The sequence below is a fragment of the Alternaria incomplexa genome (assembly GCF_024043165.1).
Source record: "Alternaria incomplexa strain BMP 0042 chromosome Unknown scaffold_4, whole genome shotgun sequence".
Lineage (NCBI taxonomy): Eukaryota > Fungi > Ascomycota > Dothideomycetes > Pleosporales > Pleosporaceae > Alternaria > Alternaria incomplexa.
In genome coordinates, this window is record NW_026249853.1 from 397,742 (window position 1) to 423,875 (window position 26,134).

The 26,134-nt window shown below is 52.2% G+C and overlaps 8 protein-coding genes across 8 annotated transcripts; 3 read left to right on the forward strand and 5 right to left on the reverse strand.

Moving 5' to 3' along the window:
- Positions 1 to 12: 12 nt before the first annotated feature.
- On the reverse strand, positions 13 to 1,026 carry J4E90_003334 (uncharacterized protein; the record flags this gene model as incomplete). Its single annotated transcript, XM_051432905.1, has 1 exon — positions 13 to 1,026. The coding sequence occupies one exon, from the start codon at positions 1,024 to 1,026 to the stop codon at positions 13 to 15; it is 1,014 nt and encodes a 337-aa protein (XP_051292803.1).
- A 1,611-nt stretch (positions 1,027 to 2,637) lies between these two features.
- On the forward strand, positions 2,638 to 3,647 carry J4E90_003335 (uncharacterized protein; the record flags this gene model as incomplete). Its single annotated transcript, XM_051432906.1, has 2 exons — positions 2,638 to 3,165; positions 3,222 to 3,647. 2 exons carry the CDS (start codon positions 2,638 to 2,640, stop codon positions 3,645 to 3,647), a joined length of 954 nt encoding a protein of 317 aa, XP_051292804.1.
- A 313-nt stretch (positions 3,648 to 3,960) lies between these two features.
- J4E90_003336 (uncharacterized protein) lies at positions 3,961 to 4,464 on the reverse strand (the record flags this gene model as incomplete). The annotated part of the gene is made up of 1 exon (XM_051432907.1): positions 3,961 to 4,464. The coding sequence occupies one exon, from the start codon at positions 4,462 to 4,464 to the stop codon at positions 3,961 to 3,963; it is 504 nt and encodes a 167-aa protein (XP_051292805.1).
- A 774-nt stretch (positions 4,465 to 5,238) lies between these two features.
- Positions 5,239 to 6,834, reverse strand: J4E90_003337 (uncharacterized protein; the record flags this gene model as incomplete). The annotated part of the gene is made up of 1 exon (XM_051432908.1): positions 5,239 to 6,834. The coding sequence occupies one exon, from the start codon at positions 6,832 to 6,834 to the stop codon at positions 5,239 to 5,241; it is 1,596 nt and encodes a 531-aa protein (XP_051292806.1).
- A 1,245-nt stretch (positions 6,835 to 8,079) lies between these two features.
- J4E90_003338 (uncharacterized protein) lies at positions 8,080 to 9,530 on the forward strand (the record flags this gene model as incomplete). Its single annotated transcript, XM_051432909.1, has 3 exons — positions 8,080 to 8,457; positions 8,511 to 9,257; positions 9,318 to 9,530. The coding sequence occupies 3 exons, from the start codon at positions 8,080 to 8,082 to the stop codon at positions 9,528 to 9,530; spliced, it is 1,338 nt and encodes a 445-aa protein (XP_051292807.1).
- A 344-nt stretch (positions 9,531 to 9,874) lies between these two features.
- On the reverse strand, positions 9,875 to 10,244 carry J4E90_003339 (uncharacterized protein; the record flags this gene model as incomplete). The annotated part of the gene is made up of 2 exons (XM_051432910.1): positions 9,875 to 10,020; positions 10,088 to 10,244. 2 exons carry the CDS (start codon positions 10,242 to 10,244, stop codon positions 9,875 to 9,877), a joined length of 303 nt encoding a protein of 100 aa, XP_051292808.1.
- A 937-nt stretch (positions 10,245 to 11,181) lies between these two features.
- J4E90_003340 (uncharacterized protein) lies at positions 11,182 to 12,150 on the reverse strand (the record flags this gene model as incomplete). The annotated part of the gene is made up of 1 exon (XM_051432911.1): positions 11,182 to 12,150. The coding sequence occupies one exon, from the start codon at positions 12,148 to 12,150 to the stop codon at positions 11,182 to 11,184; it is 969 nt and encodes a 322-aa protein (XP_051292809.1).
- Positions 12,151 to 18,899: 6,749 nt separating this feature from the next.
- J4E90_003341 (uncharacterized protein) lies at positions 18,900 to 20,439 on the forward strand (the record flags this gene model as incomplete). Its single annotated transcript, XM_051432912.1, has 3 exons — positions 18,900 to 18,917; positions 18,974 to 19,485; positions 19,533 to 20,439. The coding sequence occupies 3 exons, from the start codon at positions 18,900 to 18,902 to the stop codon at positions 20,437 to 20,439; spliced, it is 1,437 nt and encodes a 478-aa protein (XP_051292810.1).
- Positions 20,440 to 26,134: the final 5,695 nt, after the last annotated feature.

Sequence of the window (26,134 nt, forward strand, 5' to 3'; positions counted from 1 at the left end):
ACTTACACCAGCTCAATCAGATTCGTCAACCTCTGCATGCGCAATCGCCCACCACCCTCGAACGATGCTCTTCTCGGCTGCGACGCCTGTCAATGGCTTCCTACCCATCTCGAATTGATGGCGTTTGAGTTCGTTCACAACAAGCGCCAGCTTCGCCAGCCACATATCTGAAGGCTGACCCTCGAAGTGCGGACCAATAAATTCACATGCAAACTGTTGCGCAAGATCGAGCTTCTTTTCTTCAGGCCAGGGGTCCATTAAGCCATTGCGTGCAAGGCCTTGGGACACCAGCATCGTCAGTCCATGTAGCAATGGGAAGAGTCGAGTATTTTCCAAGTCGGCAGCTTCTTCTACATCTTCCCACTGAACCAATGGGTTGTTGACACCCAAGCAGCGGTTGGCTTCCCACAGTAGTATGTTGATCGCCAGGCTTGTCTTCCTCTCGATCGCGTTGTGAGCGTCCCAGAGTAGGAAACAAAATCGAATGAGCGGAAAAGCCATGGGTTGAGGACTGGCACCGCGAGAAGCCGTAATCGCGTCATGAAACGGCGAGAAGTAATCGCCGGCGCTTGCTGCATCTTGCAAAGCTTTCTGCAGGATGTCGTCTCCGTCGCTCGTGTAGCATTTCTTGAAGAAGTGTAGGGTGTCATGACGCTCGACATCAGGATCGGTGTTTGCGACGCTATCGCGTAGCTGTTCGACGAAGGCGTTGAGTTTGTCCCGGTGGTCCGGTATAGCAGAGCTAATGTCGCCGAGTATTGACAGCGCTCTCTGCTCGCTATCGAGGTTTGTGATCGGAACCTGACATTCTGGGCATTCGGCACCCTTGAGTCCAATGCTGGGTATGTCAGGCCAAGTGCTCTTCAAGTCGACGTCGCCACCGTTAAGGATGATCGAGAGACAACGGTAGCCAAATATATGCCCACAGGCTCGTAATGCGGCCGGCGCGTGATCTGGACCGAAAGCTCTATTACAAAGGAAGCACGTTGGTGATACCTGCAGGTATCTGCTAACGTTACCAGCCATGGCCGATTTCGATCTGCAGGTGAGTTGTGGGCTGGCGGTCAGCGAGGGTAGAAAACGTGCTAAGAGAGATTCTTCGCGACTGGGTGTACCCATGCAACTTTGTGAATACCTGCCGCTTGATCTACTCTGTGAATGAGCAGTCACAATAACGCGTTATGCCAAGTTGCGCAAACGATTCGACGAAGAATTCTGCTAACGATGCATTCTTGATCACCCTGCGCATCTCGACAATGGCTATCTTCGGCTGGGTCTTGGGGCGCATGTCGGACATCGGGAAAACACGCAGGTGGCACCGATCTCAGCCAACGCCACCTAGGCAGTCGTGTCCTCGACTGCTGCGAAGTAATATTCGGAGGAGGACGATAATAAATTCGTCAGGGGAAGTATGCTCTCCAGCAGAGCTGCAAAAGGATTCATTCACCGCGGTATAGCCGATGTTCAGGCGCGGAGAGTATACTGCCGAACTGGGGTCGAAAGGAAATGCGCCTAGGAACGGGTGTTTCGACGATTGTCGGATACGGCCTTGGCGATCTTGGGCATCCAGATGCCTCAAACATCTCGACTCGACACTAAATACGCACCAAAAGGCTGAACATTTTCTTTGCCTGAGCTTGCCTTTGTATTCATGGCGGACCTGACTGTGATCTTGTGGAGTCTGCTGCGGGCATAGCCCGAGACGTCAGTGGGTGAAGCATGCATTCGAACGACCCGTGGACTGTCCTGGAGGAGAAACAGGTGTAGGCAGCAGTATGGGCTGAACGTGATTACTCTTCTTCGTTTGACGCGATATCTTGGGAGTTTCGACAGGCGTGTTCGCGAGGCTAGTCTCAATTCAGCCTAGATACAGCCAATTTGTTCCTTCCCGTCTTCACCCTAGCTTACAACGACTTTACCACCTCCTCATGTGTCAGGTACACTGTGGCGCCTCGAGAATTCTTCCGCCCACTCATCGATGCCTAGGTATCGATATCACTGCGACAATTACAGCCACCGCAGTCCTCTTTGTGACGAGCATGGCGATCTTCTGTTTCTCAAGTTTATCCCATTGGTGGTCTTTTTCTCCACAGCCAGCCAAGCATTCTGGACGATGCTGTCAAACGGTAGCGCCGACTTGTATATTGATTCCTTCCTTCAGTTGGCTTCCAGGAACTCTTCCGAGGCTCCAGCGCTAATGCAGTCATTGAGGGCCGTCGGCTTTTGGGACTTCCCCAGGTATGCACCCCAGAATTGCGATACATTTCCGGCCTTCGAGCCACAACCACATACTGGCTCACGAGACCGCTATACATGAATGTCCTTGGTGGATTATGAATGCTTCTTCGAAACGTCTTGGAGGCCAAGACAAAAGTCGTATATTCGCGGAGAAACTCCACATCTGGTATGCTAAAGATGGTTCCGCGATTCGCAGTATTAAAGGGCGGCCAAGTTGGCGATCATGGAGCCTGTACAGATCGTAGCAATCTAAACCATCTGGTATAAAGACACCATTAGACCCCATCAGCTATCGTCACCTCCAATACATTCTTCCATCAGATCAGAGTAGATCTCTATTCACTCTTTTACATTCTTTCTTCCACCTTCAGTCTCATCAGACCTTACAAAAACACCAAGATGCGCTTCTTTGAGATCGCCACAGTGGCCATGACCGCTGCCTCTACGGCGTACGGTGCACCTATGGAAAAGCGCGCTGCAGCTGTCGATGAGCTTGTTGGATTCGCCCAAGGCACCACCGGAGGAGGCAGCGGGGCTGGAACCACTGTCGCCTCCTGTGCTGAGCTCACAGCGGCAGCTAAGGCCGGCGGTGTGATCAAGATCAAGGGCATGCTCACTGGGTGTGGCATCATCCGTGTCGGTACTGCAGGCACTTCCATTCTCGGTGTTGGCAAGGACGCCGGCCTGACAGACAGTGGCCTCCAGGTCTTCAAGACGTCCAACATCATCATCAGAAACCTCAAACTCTACCGTGCGCCAAAGGGAAAGGATCTCATCGACATCGAGGCCTCAACCAATGTCTGGGTTGATCACAACGACTTCTCTAGCGTGGGTGTGACAGGCGACAAGGATACGTACGATGGCCTGCTTGACGCCAAATCTGGATCCGATATGCTTACCTTCTCCTGGAACAAGTTCCACGACCACGTGAGTCTCCATAACACCTTTACGCTTATGCAAAACTCAGTACTAATGCCTATCAGTGGAAGGGCTCGCTTGTCGGTCACTCTGACAACAATGCCTCCAAGGACAAGGGCAAACTCCACGTGACCTACCATCACAACTCCTTCACTGGCATCAACTCGCGTCTGCCCTCGATCCGCTTTGGTACCGGCCACATCTACAGCTCTTGCTACTCCGGTGGTATCTCTGGTGTCAACTCGCGCATGGGCGCTCAAGTCTTGGTTGAAGCCAACTCCTTCACCAACGTCGACAAGGCTGTTGTCACCAATTTGGACTCTGACGAGGAGGGCTTTGCGGTCGAGAAGGATAACATCTTCACTAACAGTCCTACTCAGATCACGCAGAAGGGCTCATTCGCGCCCAGCTACAAGTACACTGTGGACCCAGCGGCCAGTGTTTGCGCTATTGTGCAGAAGAGCGCCGGTGTAGGGGTTGTCACCTTTTAGGTCATGAAGGGGAATGAGGAGATACAGCCCTAGTGATACATACTGGCTGGCCAGAGGGAGGAGCGCTGAAGTAGTTGCGTGTTTCGGTTTTGTACATAGCTTCATTTGTGTATATACTTACATTCCATCAATCAAACTGTTGTTCCTGAACATGTTTCAACACTCGATAAGAGCAGTAAGAAAAGCTCGCGCAGCGGTATGCATGTGACGATTGATTGTAGTATTGATGTTTGGGTATAGTTGATTCTCTTCTGGTGCGCTCCGGATTCTTCTTTCCCACTTGTTCTAGCATGCATCTTGCATCCATCCCAGATTAACCAGGGAACACCCATACGATCGACATGAGCGTGGCAATAACACCCACGATGACCAACACTTCGGGTCCAGCCTTGATGCCAACAGGCAACCCCTCAGTGGTAAATTGTGCCACAATCCCCTGTGTAAAGTTCTTCTCCGCCTCCGCCAGTGCAATCTCTGTCCAGTTTCCGCATCGGTTGTTCAAATCCGGATCGGCCGTGAGCGCAGGTAGCTTCGCGATGGCAGCATCCATCATGCGCGCGCTGGTCAGAGTTCCGACATTAGCCTTTTGCATAACGACTGTACGGTAGGAGCCGTTGGCGCCCACTGTCGACATGTTGGCTGTGCGTTCGTAGTCGAGACATAGATCGGCTTGCGAGGGTGTGGCGGAGACTTGGCGAACTTCAAGTTTGGTATTGAGGAGGCCGCCGGGGACGATAGGAACAGCATTAGGGCCGGCAGCCACCAGGTGGAAGACCGAGAGGGCGAGGAAGAGGCTTGTGAGGAGCGGAGAATGCATGATGTCGTTGTCGATGTTTTCGTGAGCGGATTTCTCGGAAGTTGAACAGCAAGTAAAAGAAGTAAAGTATTATTAGGTGGAGAGTATTTTGGTGACCGGCACGCCTCAAGAAGTGAATGAATGGACGAACGAAAAGGAAAGAAAGATCGTTGGTGGTGAGGCTTGGTACCACTGCCTGAGGTATACCAGAAGCTCGGGATAGGAAAGAAGGCGACAAGGGAAGCAAAAGAAATCAGGCCACTTTACCGTGATATATGAGGCCGCAAGAACGATGATGGCTGTCATTCATACTGCGCTGCGACGTGGATTGCCGGATAAGGGGTGGTTATGAGGCTCACGGTGTGTCAGGTCACACGGAGGCTCTTAAGCGCCCCTAGGCAGGCGCTAGGGTGCCTCGTGGTATTCAATGGATCGCGCCATCTCGCCGTCATTAGCATAAGCACCAGTGGGCAATATCGGAGCTACAGAGCGTGGCTGCGATGAAATAGTTAGTCGCGATGGAGACTGTGGCGGTAAGATGGGTTGCGGCGTGATGATGGAATGATTGGGGAACGGCGTTAGTGCGGATGATCGTTATCCGCGCACGGGTATTTTATGCATTAGGGTCTAGCGACAGCCCCAGAAATCTCCCTCTTTGGCGTCCTCAGTCTGATATGTGACAGCCGCTGTCATTTTGCGAAACGGCAGTTACTTGATCAGAGCCACTGTTCCTCTTCAGGCCGCGCGATGCGGCATATCGACGCTCCTACTCGATGGCTCAGCGAAATAGTACTATCACGACACGAACGCGTCGAAGACCCCTGCGTCGTCCAGACTGAATGTCCCCGACATGAGCATGTCCCAGTCTTCCGTGAACTCCGGTGAGAACTGGAAGTCGAATTCTTCCATACCGCTGCCCTCCATGCCGGCACCACCAGGACGCGGCTCCTCACAACTAGCCAATGCTTCCAGAACCGGTATACAAACCTGAGCAGCGTCTTCTGCGGCTCCCGCCAGCAATGCAGGCAGATCTGATTTGTCTACATGATGACTTTCCGCGTCAATCCAAGCACCGACGAGCCGTAAAAGAAGGTAGCCCTTCATACCAGTCTCACCGGCTTCCATGCAGCGGAGGTACCAATTGGCAGCGTCATCGACAATATTATTTAATGATGATGGCAATGCGTCGAGATCACCTTCGTCCTCCTGTATTCGCATCCGCAGTTCAGCAGCCAGAAATGTCGACCCGTGGAAAGTATACATTCGGAAGAACCCCGCTGTGCACCTGCACATGCGTACAAAGTCGGTCTCGCTCGGACGACATGAGCTTCCGCCTGCATTCGGACAAGCCATACTCCAGATCTTGAGCGATGAGTCAACAGTAGCTTTCCTCGAATAGGCATAGACCGGATTCTTGAGTGCGGAAGCGAAGAATGGAAGATGTAAGCAGGTAACGTAGCGCTGCATTATGAACTCTACAGCTTGAAGAGTAAACTGTGAGGGGAACGAGCTGGTATGTGAGGTGTATGCATGTAGGGTGCGACGCAAGAACTTATGTGCAGCTCTCAGATCCGAATCGATGCGAAGCGTCTCCTCATATGTCCCGCTCGAGTTGACGTCGTTCAGAAATCGGAGTACCGCAAGCCGAGCCGGAAGGGTCTTGCGCAGAGCTATAGCAATGGACGTCTGCGTATACACATGATCTGCTCTTGCAACAGGGTCTGCTTCCAAGAGTTGTTCATCGTCCAAATTGCTTGGTGGCGCTGTATTGAAGTCGTCCGATGAGATGAATGGCGGACCACCCGATCCCATGCTCATTTGAAGCGACAACTCCAGGATTGTATTCCATATCCGGCGGCGCATCTCAGTCTCAAGAGCCGTCGTACTCGGAAGCTGCGACGGGTCCTTGTGCAACCCAACATATACCGCTGCTCGATACACCGCGCCCGCTGAGATCCACACAAGCTCAGAGCCAACGTCGACAAGCTCTCGTGCGATCAGGAGGAGGATGCTGATCTGTAGATATTGGATACCGAGCTTTGATTTGAACAAGGGTGATGACAGCCAGGTCTGGGCCTCAAAGACCCATCTCACCGCGTTGGCTCGCATGCACACTTTGTCGTCGTATATCATGGCTCCAATCGCCAAGACCAACTTCAACATCATCACAAATGCCATGTTAGATTCCGATTTGTCTTTCCACATGTTATCGTATGCATGTTGGAAGCTGGGAACATGCAGCACGCGGTAGAGAGTCTCCATGGTTCGAAGATATGCAGCGACGAGGTCATCGCAAACATGCTTCGGAGGAAGGTCTCGTGTTGGAGGCGTAGGCCATGTTGGGGAGCGTTGCGATTTGATGATCCGGGCTAAAGGCTTTGCTCGTTGCATACTGGTGATTACGTTGGGCGTTCCGCTTTGTAGAAAGGGCTCAATTGTCTCGATGATATCACGGAATATCACCTAAAGATGGGTGTACGAAGTCAGTGTTTGTCTTACATGCAGTTCGTACATCGGCAATTACTCACGAATCCATTCATCCAATGGCTCTGTCCGAAAACTCGGTTTTTGTGTGCAATGCCTCGAGAGATAGCTGTACCGCTAGGCATCCGGGTGTCTTGGAGGACATTCACTGTACAGGCAAAGCTGCTGACAGTCTGTACAGTGTGCATCGACGCAGGAGTCGACGAAGATGGCGAGAGGGTAGTAGAGCTTTCAGCCCGCGATAACCTGTCTTCCAACTCGGCGATACGTGCTCTCATAGCATCAAGTTCGAAAGGACTTCGGTCGATGCCGGTATTGGCCGCTGTGACGGATGAGCTTGAGGGTATGCTAGGTATGCTCCTGGATGTTGGGCCTCCAATGTACGGTTGGATGGGTGTGAAAGGCGATGTGGCAGGCCTGAAGACAGATGTACGAAGTCAGTAAATGTCTCATCGCACGTCATATTGGATGCTACTTGCCTTCTATCCGGCACTCCAGTCTCGTAGACACAAGAGCCAGTCTTGCTCTTCAGACAGTTACTGCATGGTGTCTCTCGATTGCAGCGTAGCTTTCGCTTCCGGCACAATGCGCAAGAGCTGGATGTGTTAGCTTCTGTCCTTATACAAGGAAAACCTAAACAGGTCTGCAGACTACAGCAAGGTAAAAACGTGCAAAGTGGGCGACCTGACGTCAATGTGGGCTCCACGGTATACAGCCTTTTCCTAGGTTGACCGGATGGACTCACATAGTAGGCCTCTTGCGTCTGCGGCTGAAGTCAGTCATTGTGCGTGTAGATTTTTTGTTCGATAAACGGAAGTTAGATCTACGGCCCGGAGGGAGTCGGTGCAAGTATAATAACAGCGAGGCGGGGATAAGTTTTCGGATATAGCTGGATTATTTATCTAGTGGCGCGCCTAGAATGTCCATGTACCCTACCTCACAAACGCCAAACCAAGCCTTCTCGGAGTATTGACCAATGAAATTGCAAGGTTACATCCGACCTCGGATTCTGCTCTCCCTTCTCATGACGATATGACAAGCAACAAGATTGTACATATAAACCGTCAGGATGAGTGTTGTAGCCCTCATCAACTTCCCGACTGTCTTAGAGCCACAGAACTCTAATCCAAGCCCTTCCAATACAAAGTCAAAATGCCCACATCAACAGCTCAACCCAGCGCCGTTGCTGGTACCAGCACTCCTTCCATTCCCTCCTACGATGTTGAAAAAGCATCTATCGAATCAGCCCACGATGACGGCCAAGCAACCGTTGACGCCGAGATCGCTGCTTTAGGCCCTGCTCCTGACGGTGGCCTAACAGCTTGGTTGAACGCTCTAGGCGGCTTCTGCATCTTCTTTTGCTGCCTCGGCTTTACCTCCTGCTTCGGCGTCCTGCAACAATACTACTCTACTCATCAACTGAGAGACCACAGCATGGACCAGATTGCGTGGATAGGCAGTCTGACAAGTTTCATCCAGTTTGCTGGAGGTGTTGTAGGGGGCCCGATGTTTGATCGCTTTGGTGTTTGGGTGAGTATTTTCTGATGGCATGACACTGATCTCGTACTGACTTGAACGAATAGATGATGCGGCCTGCAACACTTACATACGTCCTTGGCCTCATGATGCTGTCGTTGTGTAGCGAGTACTACCAGTTCTTCCTCGCGCAGTCTATCCTCATGGGCTCCAGCGTAGTCTTCCTTCAGACACCTGCCTTTGCAGTAATGGGACATTACTTCGACAAGCGACGCGCCGCCGCCCTCGGTATCGTGGTATCAGGGTCCTCCATCGGCGGTGTCATCTTTCCAATCGTCCTGTCCAAACTTCTGAACGACTCGTCTCTGTCCTTTGGCTGGTGCATCCGTATCATCGCTTTCATCATGCTTCCTTTCATGATGTTTGCCTGCTTCGTCATCAAGCCGCGCATACCACCCCGCAAGACAACAGTCTTCCTTGGCGAAGCATGGAAGATGAAGCGATACGTACTGCTCGTTGCAGGACTGTTCTTCATGATGATGGGCATGTGGATACCGGTCTTCTACCTCCCAGTCTATGCCGTCAGCCGAGGTATGGAGCCTTTACTCGCATCGTACCTCCTCGCCATGATCAACGGGTCCTCCACGTTTGGTCGTATTATTCCGGGAATACTCGCGGATAAGCTGGGCGGAATGAATATGTTCGGTTTCGCCGGCATTGGCACCGCCATCGTGGTGTTCTGCATCAACGAGCCAACGACTAACGCTGGTATCATTGTCTACTCGGTCATGTTCGGTTTTGTATCGGGTACCATCATATCGGCTGGCTCAGCAGCCATTTCCAAGTGTACAAAGGTAAGTCAACTGTGCGAAATGCATGAGGCATACGCTGACTCGGTCTCTTCACTGTTTTAGGACCCGAGGAATCTTGGCACGTACATGGGTATGGGTATGGGTGTTGCAGCATTCGCCGTTCTCGTCGGCCCTCCAATCAACGGCGCGTTCATCGATCAATACGGCGGGTTCAAAGAAGTGTCGATTTTCAGTGGCGTGATGAGTTTGATGGGTGGGCTTATTGCACTGTCTGCTAAATTCGCCACCACGGAAGGTATCTTGGGGAAGGTTTGAAAGGGTGTGGCGAGGGATCTGTCTTGTGGAAGGCGAAGAGGATTGTTAGCATAGATGTAGGGGCTTCAGCTTGAAGGGAAGTAATTAGGTGGTCATAGATTGAATTGATTGTCATGTCAGAGGGTATGAAACATTGAACCCGTTACGCCAGATAACCGTAGTGAAAACCTGTACATCATCAGCGGCAGCCGATCCTCTCATGTAGGATGTCTTGGTAGCCATTCTCTTCCGATCTGCCCTCGTGACGGCACATGCGCTCGTCCCAACAGGCGCGTAAGCGTATACAGATGCGCGGTCGTTTCGGTTGCGTGAAGCCTTGTATGCGCGTAGCCTGTCTGGCTCGTCTATGCCGGGATGGGCTCGTAGGTGTTATGGGCTTGGCGGTTGGAGAAGAGGTAGTAGATGATCATGCCGACGACGGGGAAGAGGAAGACGACGAGGGCCCAGAGCACTTTGTTCGGGACGGGACGGTTGGACTTGAAGATCTCGACTAGAGCACGTGTTAGCTTTGATCGATGCGCGACAACCGTGCTATTAGGCACATTGTGGGTACTTACTCCACGCGATAATGTCGAGGACGAGGACGATGAATCCAATGATGCCGCCACCGGTGCCAGCTTGCCAGGGCTTAGCTGACTGCGCCGTAATGGGAGCTGCCTCGGCGAGCATGAACATGGACAGCTGGAGGAGCAGGGAGAGGACGAAGTTCATCATGATGGCGGTGATGGGTGATGTAAGGCTGGGATGGACAATATGAAGCGTGAATGGGTGCAGTGAGAGAGAAAAGGCGAGTGTTGCGTTGTTGACGGCTGCTGCCTTGTATATGAAAGCGGCGGGGCGGAGCTCGAGCTGTTTGATATCCGCACGGACCTACGTCACTGGAAATCCCACTGTCACGCGACACTCTTCCAAGGTACACATGCATCATCCCGCAGGAGAGACGGTATATCACTATTCTTAACACATGCAGCGCGTCTGTACCCGTGCTTACTCCTCGCATTCTCGTCGCCCTCCAAACAAGCAAAGAAAGGGTTCGAGAGACGCGTGAGTGGCGCGTTGGCCTCAGCCACACAGCCAGCCTCGAGGCCTTCTCGACAGCGAACATCACCACTCTTCCGACTGCCTCTGCCCGATCGATCATGCCGCATCACGGACCTCGTCTCGCAAAACACCTAGAGTTCTCATGCTCTACCTATGCAAGTGGGTTTCATCTTTGGCGTCCTTGTGCGCGTCGGCCGAAGCGACCAACTCGGCCAGTAGAGTCTTGACTTTGTCTCCAGAGGTCTTGAAGAGCTTCTAAGAGGTATTCCTCACAACCCGTGATGCAAGTGCACTCGCGTGTTTGGCATCGCAGATTACACCCGCTGCTCTGTCGACTTGGATTACTTTATCCATTACCTTCGCCTCAAGGCCAACATCACAACATGCGAACTTGATCAACTTTGCAGGCGGATGCTTCAAGCTTCTTCGAATCATTAACGGTCTCGCCGCCACCTACCAACATTAAGGCGGTAGTCGAAACACACAACACAAACATGATAGACGTCATGAGACAAGTACATGGTTAGCAGCTCCAGGTATAGTATTATGCCAACAATTTGATGGTAAAAGGTGAGTGCTATTTGTTTCATTCCTCTCGCCCAGCACCAATCTAGTACTTGTGGCCCTTGACTACGATTTTGCCACCCTCACATTTCAGACTAATCTCCTCGCCGAAGGTGTAATACCCATGTTGGTCAGCCTCTGGGACCGGCTTTGGCGATGGAGGTAAGTGCTCTTCTTTGGGAGGTGCTGGATGTGTCTCCATGGGCGGTGCTGGATGCGTTTCCTTGGGCGGTGCTGGATGTGTTTCCTTGGGCGGTGCTGGATGTGTTTCCTTGGGCGGTGCTGGATGTGTCTCCATGGGAGGTGCTGGATGTGTCTCCATGGGAGGTGCTGGATGTGTTTCCTTGGGCGGTGCTGGATGTGTTTCCTTTGGAGGAGCTGGAGGAGCTGGGTGTGTTTCCTTAGGCGGCGCCGGATGCGTGGTCTCCTTGGGCGGCGCCGGATGCATCGTCTCCTTGGGGGGTGCTGGATGCGTCGTCTCCTTCGGAGGTGTTGGATGCGTTGGCTGCGGCATAGGTGGGTGAGGCTTGTAGCTGCCGTCATCGTGATCGTCTTTGTCTTCTTCTGGAGCTGGATGCTCGGGTTTTGGGTGCTCAGGTTGCGGGGCTGGATGTGTTGGCTGCGGCATAGGTGGGTGAGGCTTGTAGCTGCCGTCATCATGGTCATTCTTGTCGTCCTCTGGAGCTGGATGCTCTGGTTGTGGCTTCGGGGGGTGAGGCTTGTAGCTGCCATCATCATGATCGTCTTTTTCCCCCTCTTCTTTGGGTGCTTCGGGGTGCTCCGGGCTCGGCTTTGGCGGCTCTTCATTCTTGTGCTCGTCACCCTTAGGCGGCTCGGGTACGTGGGGTACCTCCACCTTGGGCGGAATGCAGACCTTGCCATGATCGTACTTGTCGCGCTGCTCACAGCACTTCTGGTACTCGTGGGCTTTCACATCATCACCACGAGCGGCGATGGGCTTTGCAGCGGCTGTGAAGGCCAAGATGGCAACGACAGCGGCTTGTGTAAGGCGCATGATGATGGTCGGTCCAAGGGATCAAACGACTGAGTTCGTAGTGAGCGAAAGTTGAATATTAGATGGCTGCAGCGACCGATTGAAATTGAACGATGGATATCCGCTTGGTGACTGATGTCGAAACAGCATACTTCACCTCTCTCATATAGATAGATGGGCTGTAATAGAGCTATCCCGTCTCGCTCCCACGAATTCATCCTCTTCTAGGCAAGTGCCTGCACAATTACGTCTCACAATATTGATTTTCAACGTTGGAGACGCCCTACTGTCTTGGAGAGCATAGTGTTGGCTTCCACCACACAGCCGAAGTACCGTCATGGCACTCCAGTCCTGAAGCTATTCACATTAGCCCATCTCGAACGAGCTCGATACGAACGTGATGAAGTCATAACTTCTCGATGAACGTCGTCAACTGGCACCGTGGTGAAGTAAGTGTCGTGACTGCGACGCGGGGAAGTATTGCCCAGCGCTGCTTCGTGGTCCGGACCTTACTCCAAGGCATACACACGGCTCATCTTGAGATGTCTTCGGCAGCTTGTCGTTGCGACTGCAGCAAAAGGTTCATTTGGCTCGTATAGCTGCCTTGGCCCGCCATGCTGTTGGTCAGGGCAATTGCATTTATCCTATACGGGGCTTTCGTTCACCACGCGCGAGTCCATCTTCCAAGCCACCATCGGAAAAGGGAACAGGAGCTATTTGAGAGGTTGAGGAGTGAAGCTCCTCTACGCGAACAAAGCCATACGCGGGGTAGTGCCTTGGCGACATGACACATGGAATTGCCGGACTGGGTCGGCACTGCTTCCCCTTCCCTCGTCACGGCCTCTAATAGGTCTTTTGGTGGGCGATTACCCATTCTGACGGATCAACAGGTACGCACTCCAGACTACAACCTACCGACGAACTCTCGTCGGCGCATACATCAACACGCGTGGAGACTACTTACACTTTAACTTCATCAATTCATGTGTCAATACTGCGGCCGGGCGAAGTTGCGGAGTGTACTTGAGTAAATCTGACGTCAACGTCGTAGACGCAGCAAGCCCCCTTCAATGAGTGCAATACATCTCAGCTTTGAACACCGTGCTGGAGTTAATAGTTCGATACTAAAGCCGTAGATCGTCTTGGCTGCCCAGGTCTCAAGAGGCTACCACGACGTGGCTGATCTGCCAAATCCAGGCCTGTATTTATGTCCAAATATACATACAGTCTAGCAGTAGTGGTTTGTTTGATTGGCGTTGGCTCTGCAATTAAGTCGCATAGTGCATAATGTCCAATTACTCATTGTCTTCCACGCAGAGGCTAAAACCTGGAAGGAGCGAATAAGTCAGACCATGTTGGCTTCCCAGCGCCGGCTGGGAAGACATCGCGATCGATCGATGCAAGGCCACTTCCATTTATGTCACTCATTGAGGTAATGAACTTGGACCATAACAATATCCCACTTTTCGTGCTGAGAATACCCATCGCGTATTCGGCACTGTGCCGTTCCCCGAAATCTTTTCAATCTTGAAAATGTGGGGCTTACAAGTGAAGTAGTAAATCCGGGGTATACTTTGAGTAGCCTGAGTACGCTTCTGATGATGCAGTCAGGTAGCCAGATGTACCGATCTTCCGTTTAGCGTTCGGGTCCGTGAAAGCCGGCCTTCGCCAAGGTCTTAGGATACCTAGTTCAAGGACTTATTGCATTAGAGTTTCCGATAGCTGCCATGCTACCCTTGTATTCGTTTAGTGGCCTTCCACCTGCGAACTCTTTGTCTGTTCCGGTGCGATGGGGTGGGTTGAGCAGGTATCACCATTCTGTCTGTATCACGACCAGACGTGGTCGGAGAAGCCACCAGAACGCTCCGCTCTTGTCGCCAGTGACTTACCGGTCCGAACGCGGCGATTATGCGGATGATGTCGAGTTCTTCGATTGCGAATGATACCCTGTATATTCCCGTTAAGCTGTAGCCGTCCCGTGGCGCGCTCTTCAGCATGTTCTTCGCCACATGTTGGATGTTGACTGTCTGCAGGCATGTGTAGTAGTTCAAACCGTTTCTCAGCTGGAAGTTTTCCTTGACCGTCGGGACTACGAGTGATTCGTCAAATCCAGATCAGATAATACCTTCCAGAAAATTTGAAGGTCGAGATTTGTGCTGTAGGAAATGACTGCGTGCGTTCTTGGGTCGAAGCCTGCTTTCAAGATGATGTTTTGCATCTCACTAAATTCGGTACCGAAGGCCATACCTCCGGAATAATAGCGCAGGAAAGCTTTTCTGAAGCTGTGCTGGGTTAGTCTTTTCCGCATGTCTGGTATGTGTTAAATCGAACCCAATCTCGGTGCGCTTGTGCAGCTGGCATCCATCTGGACACTTGTCGTGATACTCTTCAATCATCTCGTCTGCGGTCAGTCCTCCGTGTTCAATCCACGTGTTGAGAAGATCACGCCCCGTTCTGAAGTCTTTGATCGCAATAGTAAACGCAATGAGAGTTGCGAAGTTGAGCACGTCAAACTCAACGTCCAACGCCGGCTGCGGGCGCTTCGCTGAACTCCTTCCCACCGAGAACTGCGCGTCGGGGTCTTCTGCCGGGTCGTCTGTGAGGCCACCCGGTAGCTGATCAACCATGACGCTGTCCTGTATGACTTGGGAGAACCCCTGCGCCCATTCATCTGGTACCTCGATCTTCTCTTCACTCTCTCGCAATGAGGATGACGGCCTTGCCCGAAAGCCTGCGGTACTTGCCTGTTGGGTGCGTGGTCATCGTCGTCCAGCCTCTGGTGACAGTCTTCCGCCCGCATCTGTTTTCTTTTGAGCCTTGTTTGTCGCCCCGAGCGGTGCTTCATCGGACGCTTGACCCAGACAGCCATCGTATTCCTGTGCGGCTGCGCGATAGAGACCTGTTAGCTCGTCCACGTCGCCTATAGTCAGTTCATTGACATCAAGCAGATCTGGACGCTGTCGAAGGTAGTCGACAAGGCTCAGCTTTTCCGCATCCGGTTTGCCGTCGATGGCCGTTTGGTAGCTTTGTAGCAGGCCTATCGCGCTGCGGAGATCCACTCTCGGAGCACCAGACTTGTGATGGCCTCGAAACTCGCAGCTTGCAATGATGGTAGTTGCTTGTTCGTAATAAGGTGAATGACGGCGGTGGAGAATGTAGACGCACTTTGACCTACTTAGGTATTACGCTTCGCGAGCTGACGCGAAATGATTAGCTACGCGTTAGATCAAATTGGCCTGGGGGTTCGGAAACGGCCGCCGGTCGGAAGCTAGGCCGCTATAGGGGTGCTGCTTCGGTATGCAGTGGTCAGAAGAGATGTCGAGCTCATGACACCCAACATTGCTCCTCTCTACGGACATGCGTTTAGGTTGAGCTGCACATCTCTTTCTCCTCGAGCAACAATTGAGCCTGTGTCAGGCGAATAATGGCACATACGAAAGCAAACTCGGCAGCAACAAGGTCGAGTTGTGGAAGAAAATTGCCTGCAGCACACGCATGTAACGAAAGCCGAGAACATGGAGTTGGGAGTAGATGAGGCTAGGATAGAGAAGGGACAATGGAAAGAGCGGCAGTTATCTTTTTCAGATTAGCGCCCTGGTGTAGTAGAGATCATGGGATAAATTGAGAAATCTGATTGACAGACTAAGCTCCCTGCCTACCCGCACACTTTCAGGAATTGAGTCGATAGCCTTGGCGGGTTGACAGCTTCGACACAATCATCCAAAAGCCATTCTTCGCAACACAGCCCCTCGACAGTATCCACTCGGTCTTGCCGAAGATAGCCTCCGCTGTGGCGAACTTACTGAAAAGCGCAGAGAGCACCTTTCATGCGCCCTTCGTTCATCTCCCATCCTCCCACACGTGGTGACTCTTGTGGACATGATATATCTCCGGGGTTCTCCACCAAGGAGAAGATCACGCCTCAACCAACAAGAGCTTGCGTCAGAAGCCTCTCCTGCCCACTCAGGTAGTTGCGTTTTTCCAACCAACGAAGTTTCCCCTTGGCCCTTTTCGAACTCAGTTTGGCCTGAGCCCCCTTCAAGGCGCTGGGTACGTCCTTCGCTATCTTGCCTACATCCTCGACGTGCTTGACGACACTCTTGCCCACCTTGCCTGTTGTAGCCTTGAACCCATCTTTGCAGACGGTCTCGATGACCTGTATAGTTGACCGGCGACGGGTTCTTGGCTCGACACCGAAGAAGGGATAGGGATCGAATGCTACGTATTTTGGCGGAGGATCGTGGTTGGTTGCGTCGTCGTATCGATGCGGGGATGTTTGAGGTCGACATGGAGCGCCGTGCTCAAGCGCTGCCGCTGCCGCTGAAGAAGCGAGTGGGAGGCTGGTAGTGCGCTGATGTAAGCCGTGAAGCATAAATGGTCCAGGTCGATGCAGCGCAAGGTTGTTCTCGCTCGCAGTAGCGCTTGGAAGATATAACCCAAACCGCCGTGCATCACTGACACCACTGCTATGAGCTGACCTTCTCCGCGGCCCAGACTCAAGTACCGCTGTATGTATTTCGGGTATATCTGCGATAGCTGCGAGGGTTCGGGCTTGAGGCGAAGGCTGAATGGAAGGAGAGGAAGGAGAGGAAGGAAGGGCTGTATCGGGCGAAATGGGACCTGGCGGTAGGGTTGTCGCGTCGTGTAATATCATAGCGTGAAGCTCATCTCGTAAGGCATCCACTCTCGCATGTCTTCCAATGCTACTAGCAGATGAAGGCAGCTGGGAGCTCTCATTGAACGGCCACATTGGAGTTGCCCACCTGCTGTTGATGTTGGGCTGCCTGGAGGAGGGGTGAAGAGGAAAGCATTGCGGGGTGTCGCACCATGGTTCTGCATGTTGTAATTGCGATAGCCGGCTCCAGCAGTAGAGTTGGCTCGCAGTGGTTGATGCAGAGTGGTTCTGGTCCGCTAAGTCGTAGGGTCCGGCTTGGATCCTGCGCGTCGCATCGAGACTGTCGACGGTGCTCTAGATCTCGAATGTTCTCCGGAGGGTGCCGTCCGGCCCGGTCTGCTAGTACACGGCGGGTGCGCGCGTGTGCGTACGATGGGCGAGAGATGGTGTTGGAACCAAATGACGACAGTTCCAGCTACCTCGGTCCTCTTGGCAGTAACCACGCCCTCGCAGCCACCTGAAGCGTTACCCTCTCCCCAACACGACACAAGACAGTACAGTCATCATCCCCTTCTCAACTGGTTGAAGGCTTAGGTATCTTGATGTGTTTCCGGCAACGCTGTTAGCATCGAAACGAGCGGCGCAGGCTGACGGACGCGCCACTTTCTCGTGCAATGTATGTACCATCGCATAATGCATTCAACATGCTCTGACGACTATGCAGACAAATTGCAGGCCATGTAGAACTTGGCAGTATGCACCTTCACATGATCGGTAGCCCTCTTCGCCTTCAACGCCGCGGCGCGCGCTTCACTACACATGCCGAGGAAAGGACATTGCTGGCTCAATGAATTGGCTCTGGCAGGAACCTGGAAACTATGGTAGATGCTAGAAACCCTTACACGAGGAGACCTTGATGGTGCTGGTGCTGATGACTGAGCTGATGCGTATCCCGAAGGCTCCTGCTACTAACAGCAAAACATCTCAGCAGCTCATGAGACGACACGAGACGACATCAGAATAGGCACATCTAATCATCGTACGATCAAACGGAAATAGTATTGCGGCAGAAGTAGCCAAGGACGCCCTAGTGCTCAGTGTTGCCGGATATGTTGCTCTCTGGTAGATGAGCCACCGCTATCCATAGTGTATGAATTACGGCACCCAGCAGCCTGTTTTAACTCTGCAGGTACCCCTTACCGCGTGTTGGTTTGGGAAGCAGGTAATTACGGTGCAGTACATCTGGTCTCGCGTCCTTGCGGCACAGCATATGGCGACACTTGGAATGCATGGCGCTTGTTCGAGAAGGAGCGAATTGTTCGCGCAACGCCCGATGCTGCAACGCTCTCGTAAAGGACTACAACGGTCGCCGATCTATTTGCGCAGTCGAGACACCTTCAGGGACTGATTCAAAGAGAAGCCTGGTAGTAGATCAGCCTCGCGGCGTTGGCATGGACCTAGTGTTCGGATACACGGACCACCGCCGGGATTAAATCAGCCGCCAACAACGGCTGCACCGCAGCACGCAAGAGTAGGATGATAATATCCGCCCATCTTATCGCCAAATTGCGTTACACAGGACGATGTCGTAAACTCTCATATATAGGGCCTTCGGCAGGCTGCCTGTCCTATCCAATCAACCCCGATCCTGGCTTATCATTCAGGCCAAAGCGACTATACCGCTTTGATCCTGTCTCTTATCAGCCACCAAGACCCTGAGAGCCTACCTCACCCTTTGGTACAAGCGCGACCGTGGCTTACGGGTCCTTGGCCCTTTGAGACATCCAGTCCGGCGCGCTTGATTTCTTCGCATTCCTTCGCGGCACCGAATCTCAGGCCAAATACAGCCACCCAAGCCAGAAGCTCCACATTGTAAGCTCGGCTCCATCACTATGGGATTTGGAACGCCCTGCTTATCGCTGCCAAGACGGGCCATGTTCGACGTTGGGGGCACAGCAGCTTCGCATGTGTGGGCGTCAAAGGCGAGCAGGGGCTCGACGGCGCATCAATCTCGGTCCCTTGAAATTGGCGGAATGGCGTGAAAGAACGGGTGGGAAGATATATCAGCCTGGAGAGCCCCTGCCCATCCCGTCTTTGCTTTCCAGAATACCCCAGAGGTCCCAGTTCTGGTCGATATACCGACATGTCTTCAATCATGGAGCCACCACCCACCGTAAGTATCTCCAGCTAGGGGCAACCTGCTATGCAGCATGAATAACAATTGTGTAGCCCGAGTTCGATCCGGCGAAGCCCAATGGAGGCAATCCAGATGTCGAGAATATCAACCTTCAGTACACAGGGCTGGAGTTCCACTACATCTACCTCATGATTATGGCCTTCCTTGTGTTCCTCATCATACCTGGAATCGGCTTCCTCTACTCTGGTCTTTCACGTCGCAAGTCTGCCCTCTCCATGCTATTCCAGTCTTTTGCAGTCATGGGAGTTGTTACCTTCCAGTGGATGTTCTGGGGCTACACGCTCGCGTATTCTCGCACTGCCAGTCCGTTTATTGGCAACATGGATAACTTCGGCCTCAAGAACGTCATGTCTGCGCCATCTCCCGGCTCATCGTTCTTGCCCGAGATCGTCTTTTGCCTGTATCAGATGCTCTTCTGTGCATGCACTGTGCAGCTCGTCGTCGGTGGATCATTTGAACGCGGTCGCATCCTACCTTCAATGGTCTTTGCCTTCTGTTGGGCGACTATCGTGTACTGCCCCATCGCATGCTGGACATGGAACGCGTAAGTCTTGCGATTATGATCATCGAACCGAGCTAATTGGATTATAGAAACGGTTGGCTATTCAACCTTCCTTCACTTGACTTCGCCGGTGGAGGTCCCGTTCACATCGCGTCCGGCTGGTCCGCCCTCGCATACGCTTTCGTCCTCGGCAAGCGTCTACACAAGGGTGACAAGATTCACGGAAAGGCTCACAACCCCACACTGGTCTTCATAGGCACTGTCTTCATCTGGTTTGGGTGGTTCGGCTTCAACGGAGGTAGTGCTCTCAATGGCACAGTCCGCTCTATGCTGGCGGCGTTCAACACCAACACCGCCGCCAGTTTTGGCGTGCTTGGTTGGACATCGGTTGAGTACGTCCGTACCAAGGGTCACTTTTCCGTCGTCGGTGCTTGCTCTGGAGCCATCGCCGGTCTTGTTGGTATCACCCCCGCTGCAGGTTACGTTTCTGTGTGGATCGCTGCCTTAATCGGCTTTCTCACTGCGGCCATCTGTTCTCTTTGCCAGAACGTCGACAAGTGGATCAAGATCGACGAGGGCATGGATGTCTTCAAGCTCCACGGAATCGGTGGCATGGTTGGCTCATTCCTCACCGGCATCTTCGGCCAAGCCTGGATCTACGACCTTGACGGCATGGGTCCCTACGACGGCCTCGGTGGCATGGACGGTGTGGGCGTTCAGATCGGTCGCCAATTGGCCGAGATCGTTGCCATCGCCTCCTACTCTTTCGTCGTCTCCTGCATTCTTCTCTACATCCTGAAGTTCATTCCTGGAATGCATCTTCGTGTCACCTCTGAGGCTGAGATGATGGGTCTGGACTACGACCAGTTTGGCGGCGAGCAAATTGGTGACTGGAGTATCATGGACCAGAACCACTACGAGGCGAATGTCAGCAGCTCAAGCAGCCAGAATGTGCCTACATCTGTTCCTGCGGCAGCGGTTGGAAAGCAATCGTAAGAGTTGGTGGTGAGCGCCTAGTACTAGGTGTTGGCGCAGCGCGGGCAGCGCTGCAGTTGGCTGTTAAAATTGCATAACAATTCCAAAACGAAGGCTCTTCAACTGGCGATCATCACACGGTGTAGACAGAGACTTTATCAAATCCATAGATTTATCACTGATAGGTATATTAATCATCTTCCATTCCCTAGCCTCAACTCTGCGTACTGTACGAGAATCCTTGCAAAGTACAGGGGGAGAAGCTGTGACAACTGCAGAACCTTGTATTGACCCATCTGAAAGCGTAGCTCGTGTTCAGCAGGCTTGAATATGCTAACAACATTTCTCGAAACGGTTCACAAGCGGTAGCTCCTAAATTCATCATGCATCTGTTGTTACGCTAGTCTCGAATAACTCTTTGACGCTGCGTGGTAGCGGCGGTAATCTGGGAGGAAACAGATCATAAACTGTATCTTCGTCTGATGAATCATCGTCTGGCCCAAAGACGGTCTCTCGACGTCTGGCGATAGGTCGGTATCCTGCGAAGGGCGCCCGACTGGAAGGTGAAGTCATTAGAGACACCGACCGTGTATGAGAGGGTCCAAGAGCAGCGCCAAAATTTGGCTGTAACGCACTTCTCAGCGTATGAGACCCCATAACCTCGGACCTTCCGGTCAAGCTCGTGGTCCCTGGAAGTGGCAGGCGCATCCGATGTCCGCGGCCACATATGAGCGAGTTGATGGAGATAGGAGCCCTTGGTGTTACGGGAGGAGATACCGAGAATGACGATGTAGACGTTGAGCAACTGCGCTTTGATGATGAAGAACTGGGATTCGTGCTTGAGGAAACCTTAATCGGCATTGTGACATGTAGAGACGCATGCTTTGTCGTGTCCAATTTACTGACAATGAAGCATCCATTGCCGGTAGCAATCATATCGTCAGAAAGTCTCAGTACCACCAACTGCGCACGTCGCAGCTTTAGAGACTGCGCAACGTCATGTCGAAATGGGAGGAGTTCCTCAGCGCTGAAGTCGCCCGTGTGCCGAGTGAGTCCGGCGAAGAAGTCTATCATGAACTTTTCGATTTTCGTGTGGGTGCCGATGTGGTCCTCCAAATATAGGAAGGGTTCGTGTTCTAGGGGTATTTGGGCGTGAGCATCCAGTAGTTCCAGGTAGAATGTGCGATAAGTATCTACAAGCTTGTTTTGTAATCGCACATCGTCGAGCATGTCCGCGAGATGCCACGCCTTGGCCAGCTTAAGCATCGTGTCACAGCTACCTGTGAGCTGCTTTAAAGGGTTTTTTGCACTTGGTCGCAGTCGCTGTAAAAGACTACTGCTGCCCAGGTAATTCAAGATGATCTCAAAGACATCGGCGTCGGTATTCATAATCCTGCATCCCTGTACGAGACGCGCGCGTAGTACTGGACATGCCTTCAGGGCCGAGCCAGGGACATGGATAAAGCGCGCATAGGGTGGTGTACCCACTCGAACTTGGATATTGTTGGTATCCGGAGCTCTAATGCGCACCTTCGCCGGAGAAGTATAGACAGTGGCTATATCTGTATTTGAGGAGCTTGTAGAGGACCGTCCGTCAAAGTAATACCGATCGCTGGGTATCGCTTGAAGTGAAGTGAACATTGTCGAAACACAACTGAGGATTGTTCGGGTTGAAAGTGCAGGATAGAGAAGTTGAATATCGAGGCGGGTAGATCGTACCACCAATCTCTAATGTTTGTTGGAAGCTGGAGAAGTGAATGAGAAAGTAGTGCAGCATTAACATACATGACCTGTATATGCGATCTCATGGGCCGGCCGGTCAATGCGACTTGGAAGGTTCAGGATCCGTGATTCCTCTGGTTCAGTGGTGAACGAACCAAGGTACATGCTTCGTTCCATCGTCTACACATTTTGCTTTATCTCAGGCTGTGTCTGACGTTGGGCATCGGGAGCAGCTCACAAGTGTTGAATACATCTCTTCAAGTATACTCCCACATGCTGTACACGAAGAAGCACAGTCTCCATGTTGATGGAAGCCATATAATACGGGTATTCTGCAGATGTTACGAACGCCGAGGATGGGTGTAAACAACACCTTGTGTGGGTAGCACCGCAAACTTCATCCGCTGTGTAATGCTGGCATCTGGGTTGGTCGATCGATCGAACATTCGCGAAGAGATATTGCACGGCGAGCATGGTGTTGTGGGAGCCACAGTAAAATACTGCTGCGTGACCTATGAGCAGCTCGAAGTTACCAACAGCGATTGCTGGATCCCAATTGAGGAGCTCCTCAGAATGCACGGTCCATTTGCTTTGATAAATAAAGCGGTGCTACGGATACGCAGATGTAACTGTTGCGCGAAGGAGTGCACTCTTGATCTGCAAAGTTTCAGTGGTGATGGAGGCTGATGCCCAGGTGTAGAAGAGGGCAAATGTAGCCGGCACGCCGGGGATCCAGGAGACGAATTTGCACGGACCATACGCTAGTCGGCCCGATGCCAAATGCAAACCTCGCGTCATCGCCCCTACATCTCAACCACGCGCAACAGTTACTCGCGCCTCATGTTTGCATCCAAGATTGCCGGGTCATCATTGCGGTCCGCGTGCTACGCGTCTCGGTTGCCGGCGGTTTCTACCTTCCGTCCTGCTGTATCACAACTCCGCCACCTTTCCAAAAATCGCGTACATCGTGACCAGCAAAGGAATGATGCCCAAAAGCCTACACACGAGCAACCATCTGTCTTGGTAGACGTATCACCGCCCATCGATCATACTACCGAAAACGCAACACCTGAAAGTCTTAGGAGGGTTAGGTATCTGCGCCCCGCACTATGGGCTCTTTCGGTATCCTGCGGCATCTTCTACGGTCTCGCCTATCTAGAGGCCAAGAGGGAGCTCAAAACAAAGCCCACATCTAGTGGAGGGTGGTTTCAGGCACCGCAATGGAACACAATACAACGCGGACCTCCAACCCCAACTGAAGTCATAACTGGAGCGTGGACCGGTCTCGATCCCATTTCGCGTGTCACGTACGGACTTATCGGGGCCAATAGCGGTGTTCATCTCAGCAGCTTTCTCGTGCCTAAAGCCTGGGATGCACTATGGCATACACCTGCTCGCAACGTCAACTACACTCAATTCACGTCCATGTTTGTGCATGCTGGAGCTTTGCATTTTTTCGTCAACATGTATTTCTTGAACAACTTCATGGCACCAGTCGGATACTCGCGACTGTTCGAGGGTAGCCCATATCATACGTTGTCGTTCTTCCTCTCGGCAGGTGTGCTGTCGGGCTTTGCTCAACACTGGCAGACATGGAGTACCCGCATACCTTTCCATCGACGGCCCATCCCCGAGATCTTCATCAAGTCCGGAGGTGCATCAGGAGCACTTTTTGGAATCTTAGGGGTGTTCTGCATGCAATACCCGAACGCTGGAATAGGGATATTGTTCATTCCAGTACACTTCGATGCGCAATATGTACTGCCTGCGATCCTTCTTTTCGATCTCGTTGGCATCATTCGCGGTTACAGCTTCGTGAACTTTGGCCACGCAGTAAGTTCAACGCGCATGACTCCACGGGACTTACTAACATCATCAGGCTCACTTCGCCGGCGGGATGCTTGGCATAGCATATTCATACTTTGATGGTAAAACAAACCTTTGGAAACCGCTAGTGCGCCACTGGAAACGCCGCCTACAGTCCTAGATCGTTGGGGGGTTGCATTTCATGAAGGACAAATCAAACGGCCAGTTGGAAAGCTGCAAACTTCAGACAATGTACAACGGCGTCGAACGTCCTAACAAGCCACATCCACGATGGACACTCCTCCCAGTACATGCATTAGGACAAAGAACACAAACATTATCAAACTCCACATCTGTTCAATGGATGCGCAGTCGTATTCACACCGGAAACATCAGACGATGTATTTCTTTCTTGTGGTACAAACCGATGATGCTGTGGCCGATAGCTTATAAGAGCAGGTATCTCACAAGCCCATTGTCTTCTCGAAAAAGATATCGCAACCATCAGAGACTCACACCACCATCCGACACCAAAATATGTCTCTCAAAACTCCGAATGACGGTGTCACTATCACGGTCAAATCCGACAACGGGCACCTTGTTTCGATCGAGCTCAATAATCGCGTACTCAGAAACTGTCCGGTTATCAACGCAATGCCCTCGGGTACCATACTACCAAACGTGCAAGTGAAGCCTTTTCAGGCCGTGACGAGTTATCTAGACGGCAATCATCTCCCGTCGGTCTTCGCGAGTCACGTCGACAGTAGTGCGCCTTTGCTCCTCTTTGCTCAATTGTGGGCGCTCGCGGCGCGACTTGGTCTTCCCATCTTGCAGAATGAGCTCATATTATTTATGACCGACGTTCACGCCAGGATCATTAATGGGAGCGGAACAGACTCGCGTTGGCAGAACACTGCCGATGAGTCTCTCGTCAAAGCTTTCCTGCATCTTCGAGAACAGGTCGATCCGAATAGTCATGCCGAAAAATTCCTTATATGCTTTGTCGGCAAAACGGCACCGTTCATCAGCGACCTGGAACGAAACCTCAACCGCGAACGTCTTGACTCTGCTATACGAGATGAGATATTGGCGAAAGCACGATCCTTCGGTCTAGATCCCATCAAACATCAGCCACAAACGTTCCGTATCAACCCCCAACAGCCACCAAAATATCGACCCCTTGAGCAAGACTGTAACGATGCAGGTATGGATGATGGGTCTTGGTCACCCCCCGGGGCGTCATGCTCAATTACTAGGGACGACATATGGAACCTGCCTCCACAACACCGTAGATCTTCGAAACTCATGTACCCACGGCCACGCAGCCCGCTTTCCAATCGGTTCGACCATGGCTCAGGTCTATTGGTATGCACGCAGCCTGGAGACCCCAGTGATCCTGATCCAGGGTACACATCGCAGGCCATCAATTTCGAAGATCCCAATCGTCCCACTGGCGCTGGTGTTAACGTGATCCGTCTGACAGGTCAAGGCCCAGGCGGCCCACGATCGCTACCCTCCCCGGCCAACTATCATCATGACACCACATCACCCTACATCATCCAAATCACGCAGCACAACGATAACGCTCATGGAAACGGGAACCACACTCACTATGGCGACAAACACAGTACGACTGCACATGCTCAGGGTGATAGTAGTGGACGCTCAAACCGGACTGTTCGAGCGATAGCGGATAGCGGAGAACGGCGCTACAAGCTCATCAGGGAAAGGAAGGGAAAGCAATCCAAATGGTTTTCGCTCTTGGCATACGGCAGCAAGTACTATTAAGTGCAAAGTGCGTGTTGCGAATGCCTTTGGTTTCATTGGTAGACTGTTTATTCGCCTTCGCACATTCATTACGTAGCTCCAACCAATAACTCGCTTACCAATCAGATCCTCTTGTTACCATGGAACGTTCAATCTTCATGCGCGATACCACACCCCAAAAATCCAACTCCTGACCCTCTCCCTCTTACTCATCCTGCTTTTCGCACTACCCATCTTTAGCTTATCGCTTTCCTGTCGAATTAGCTCTATGCTATTGACGGCGCGCAAAGCAAGACCACCCAAGCCTTCCACATCCACATCCTCTTCGCCCTCTTCCGGAAATTCCCCATGGCACCTTTGTTCTAGATTGCTTTGACGAGAACAAAATCCAATTCTCGTCCTCTTTCGTCTCTCGACGACG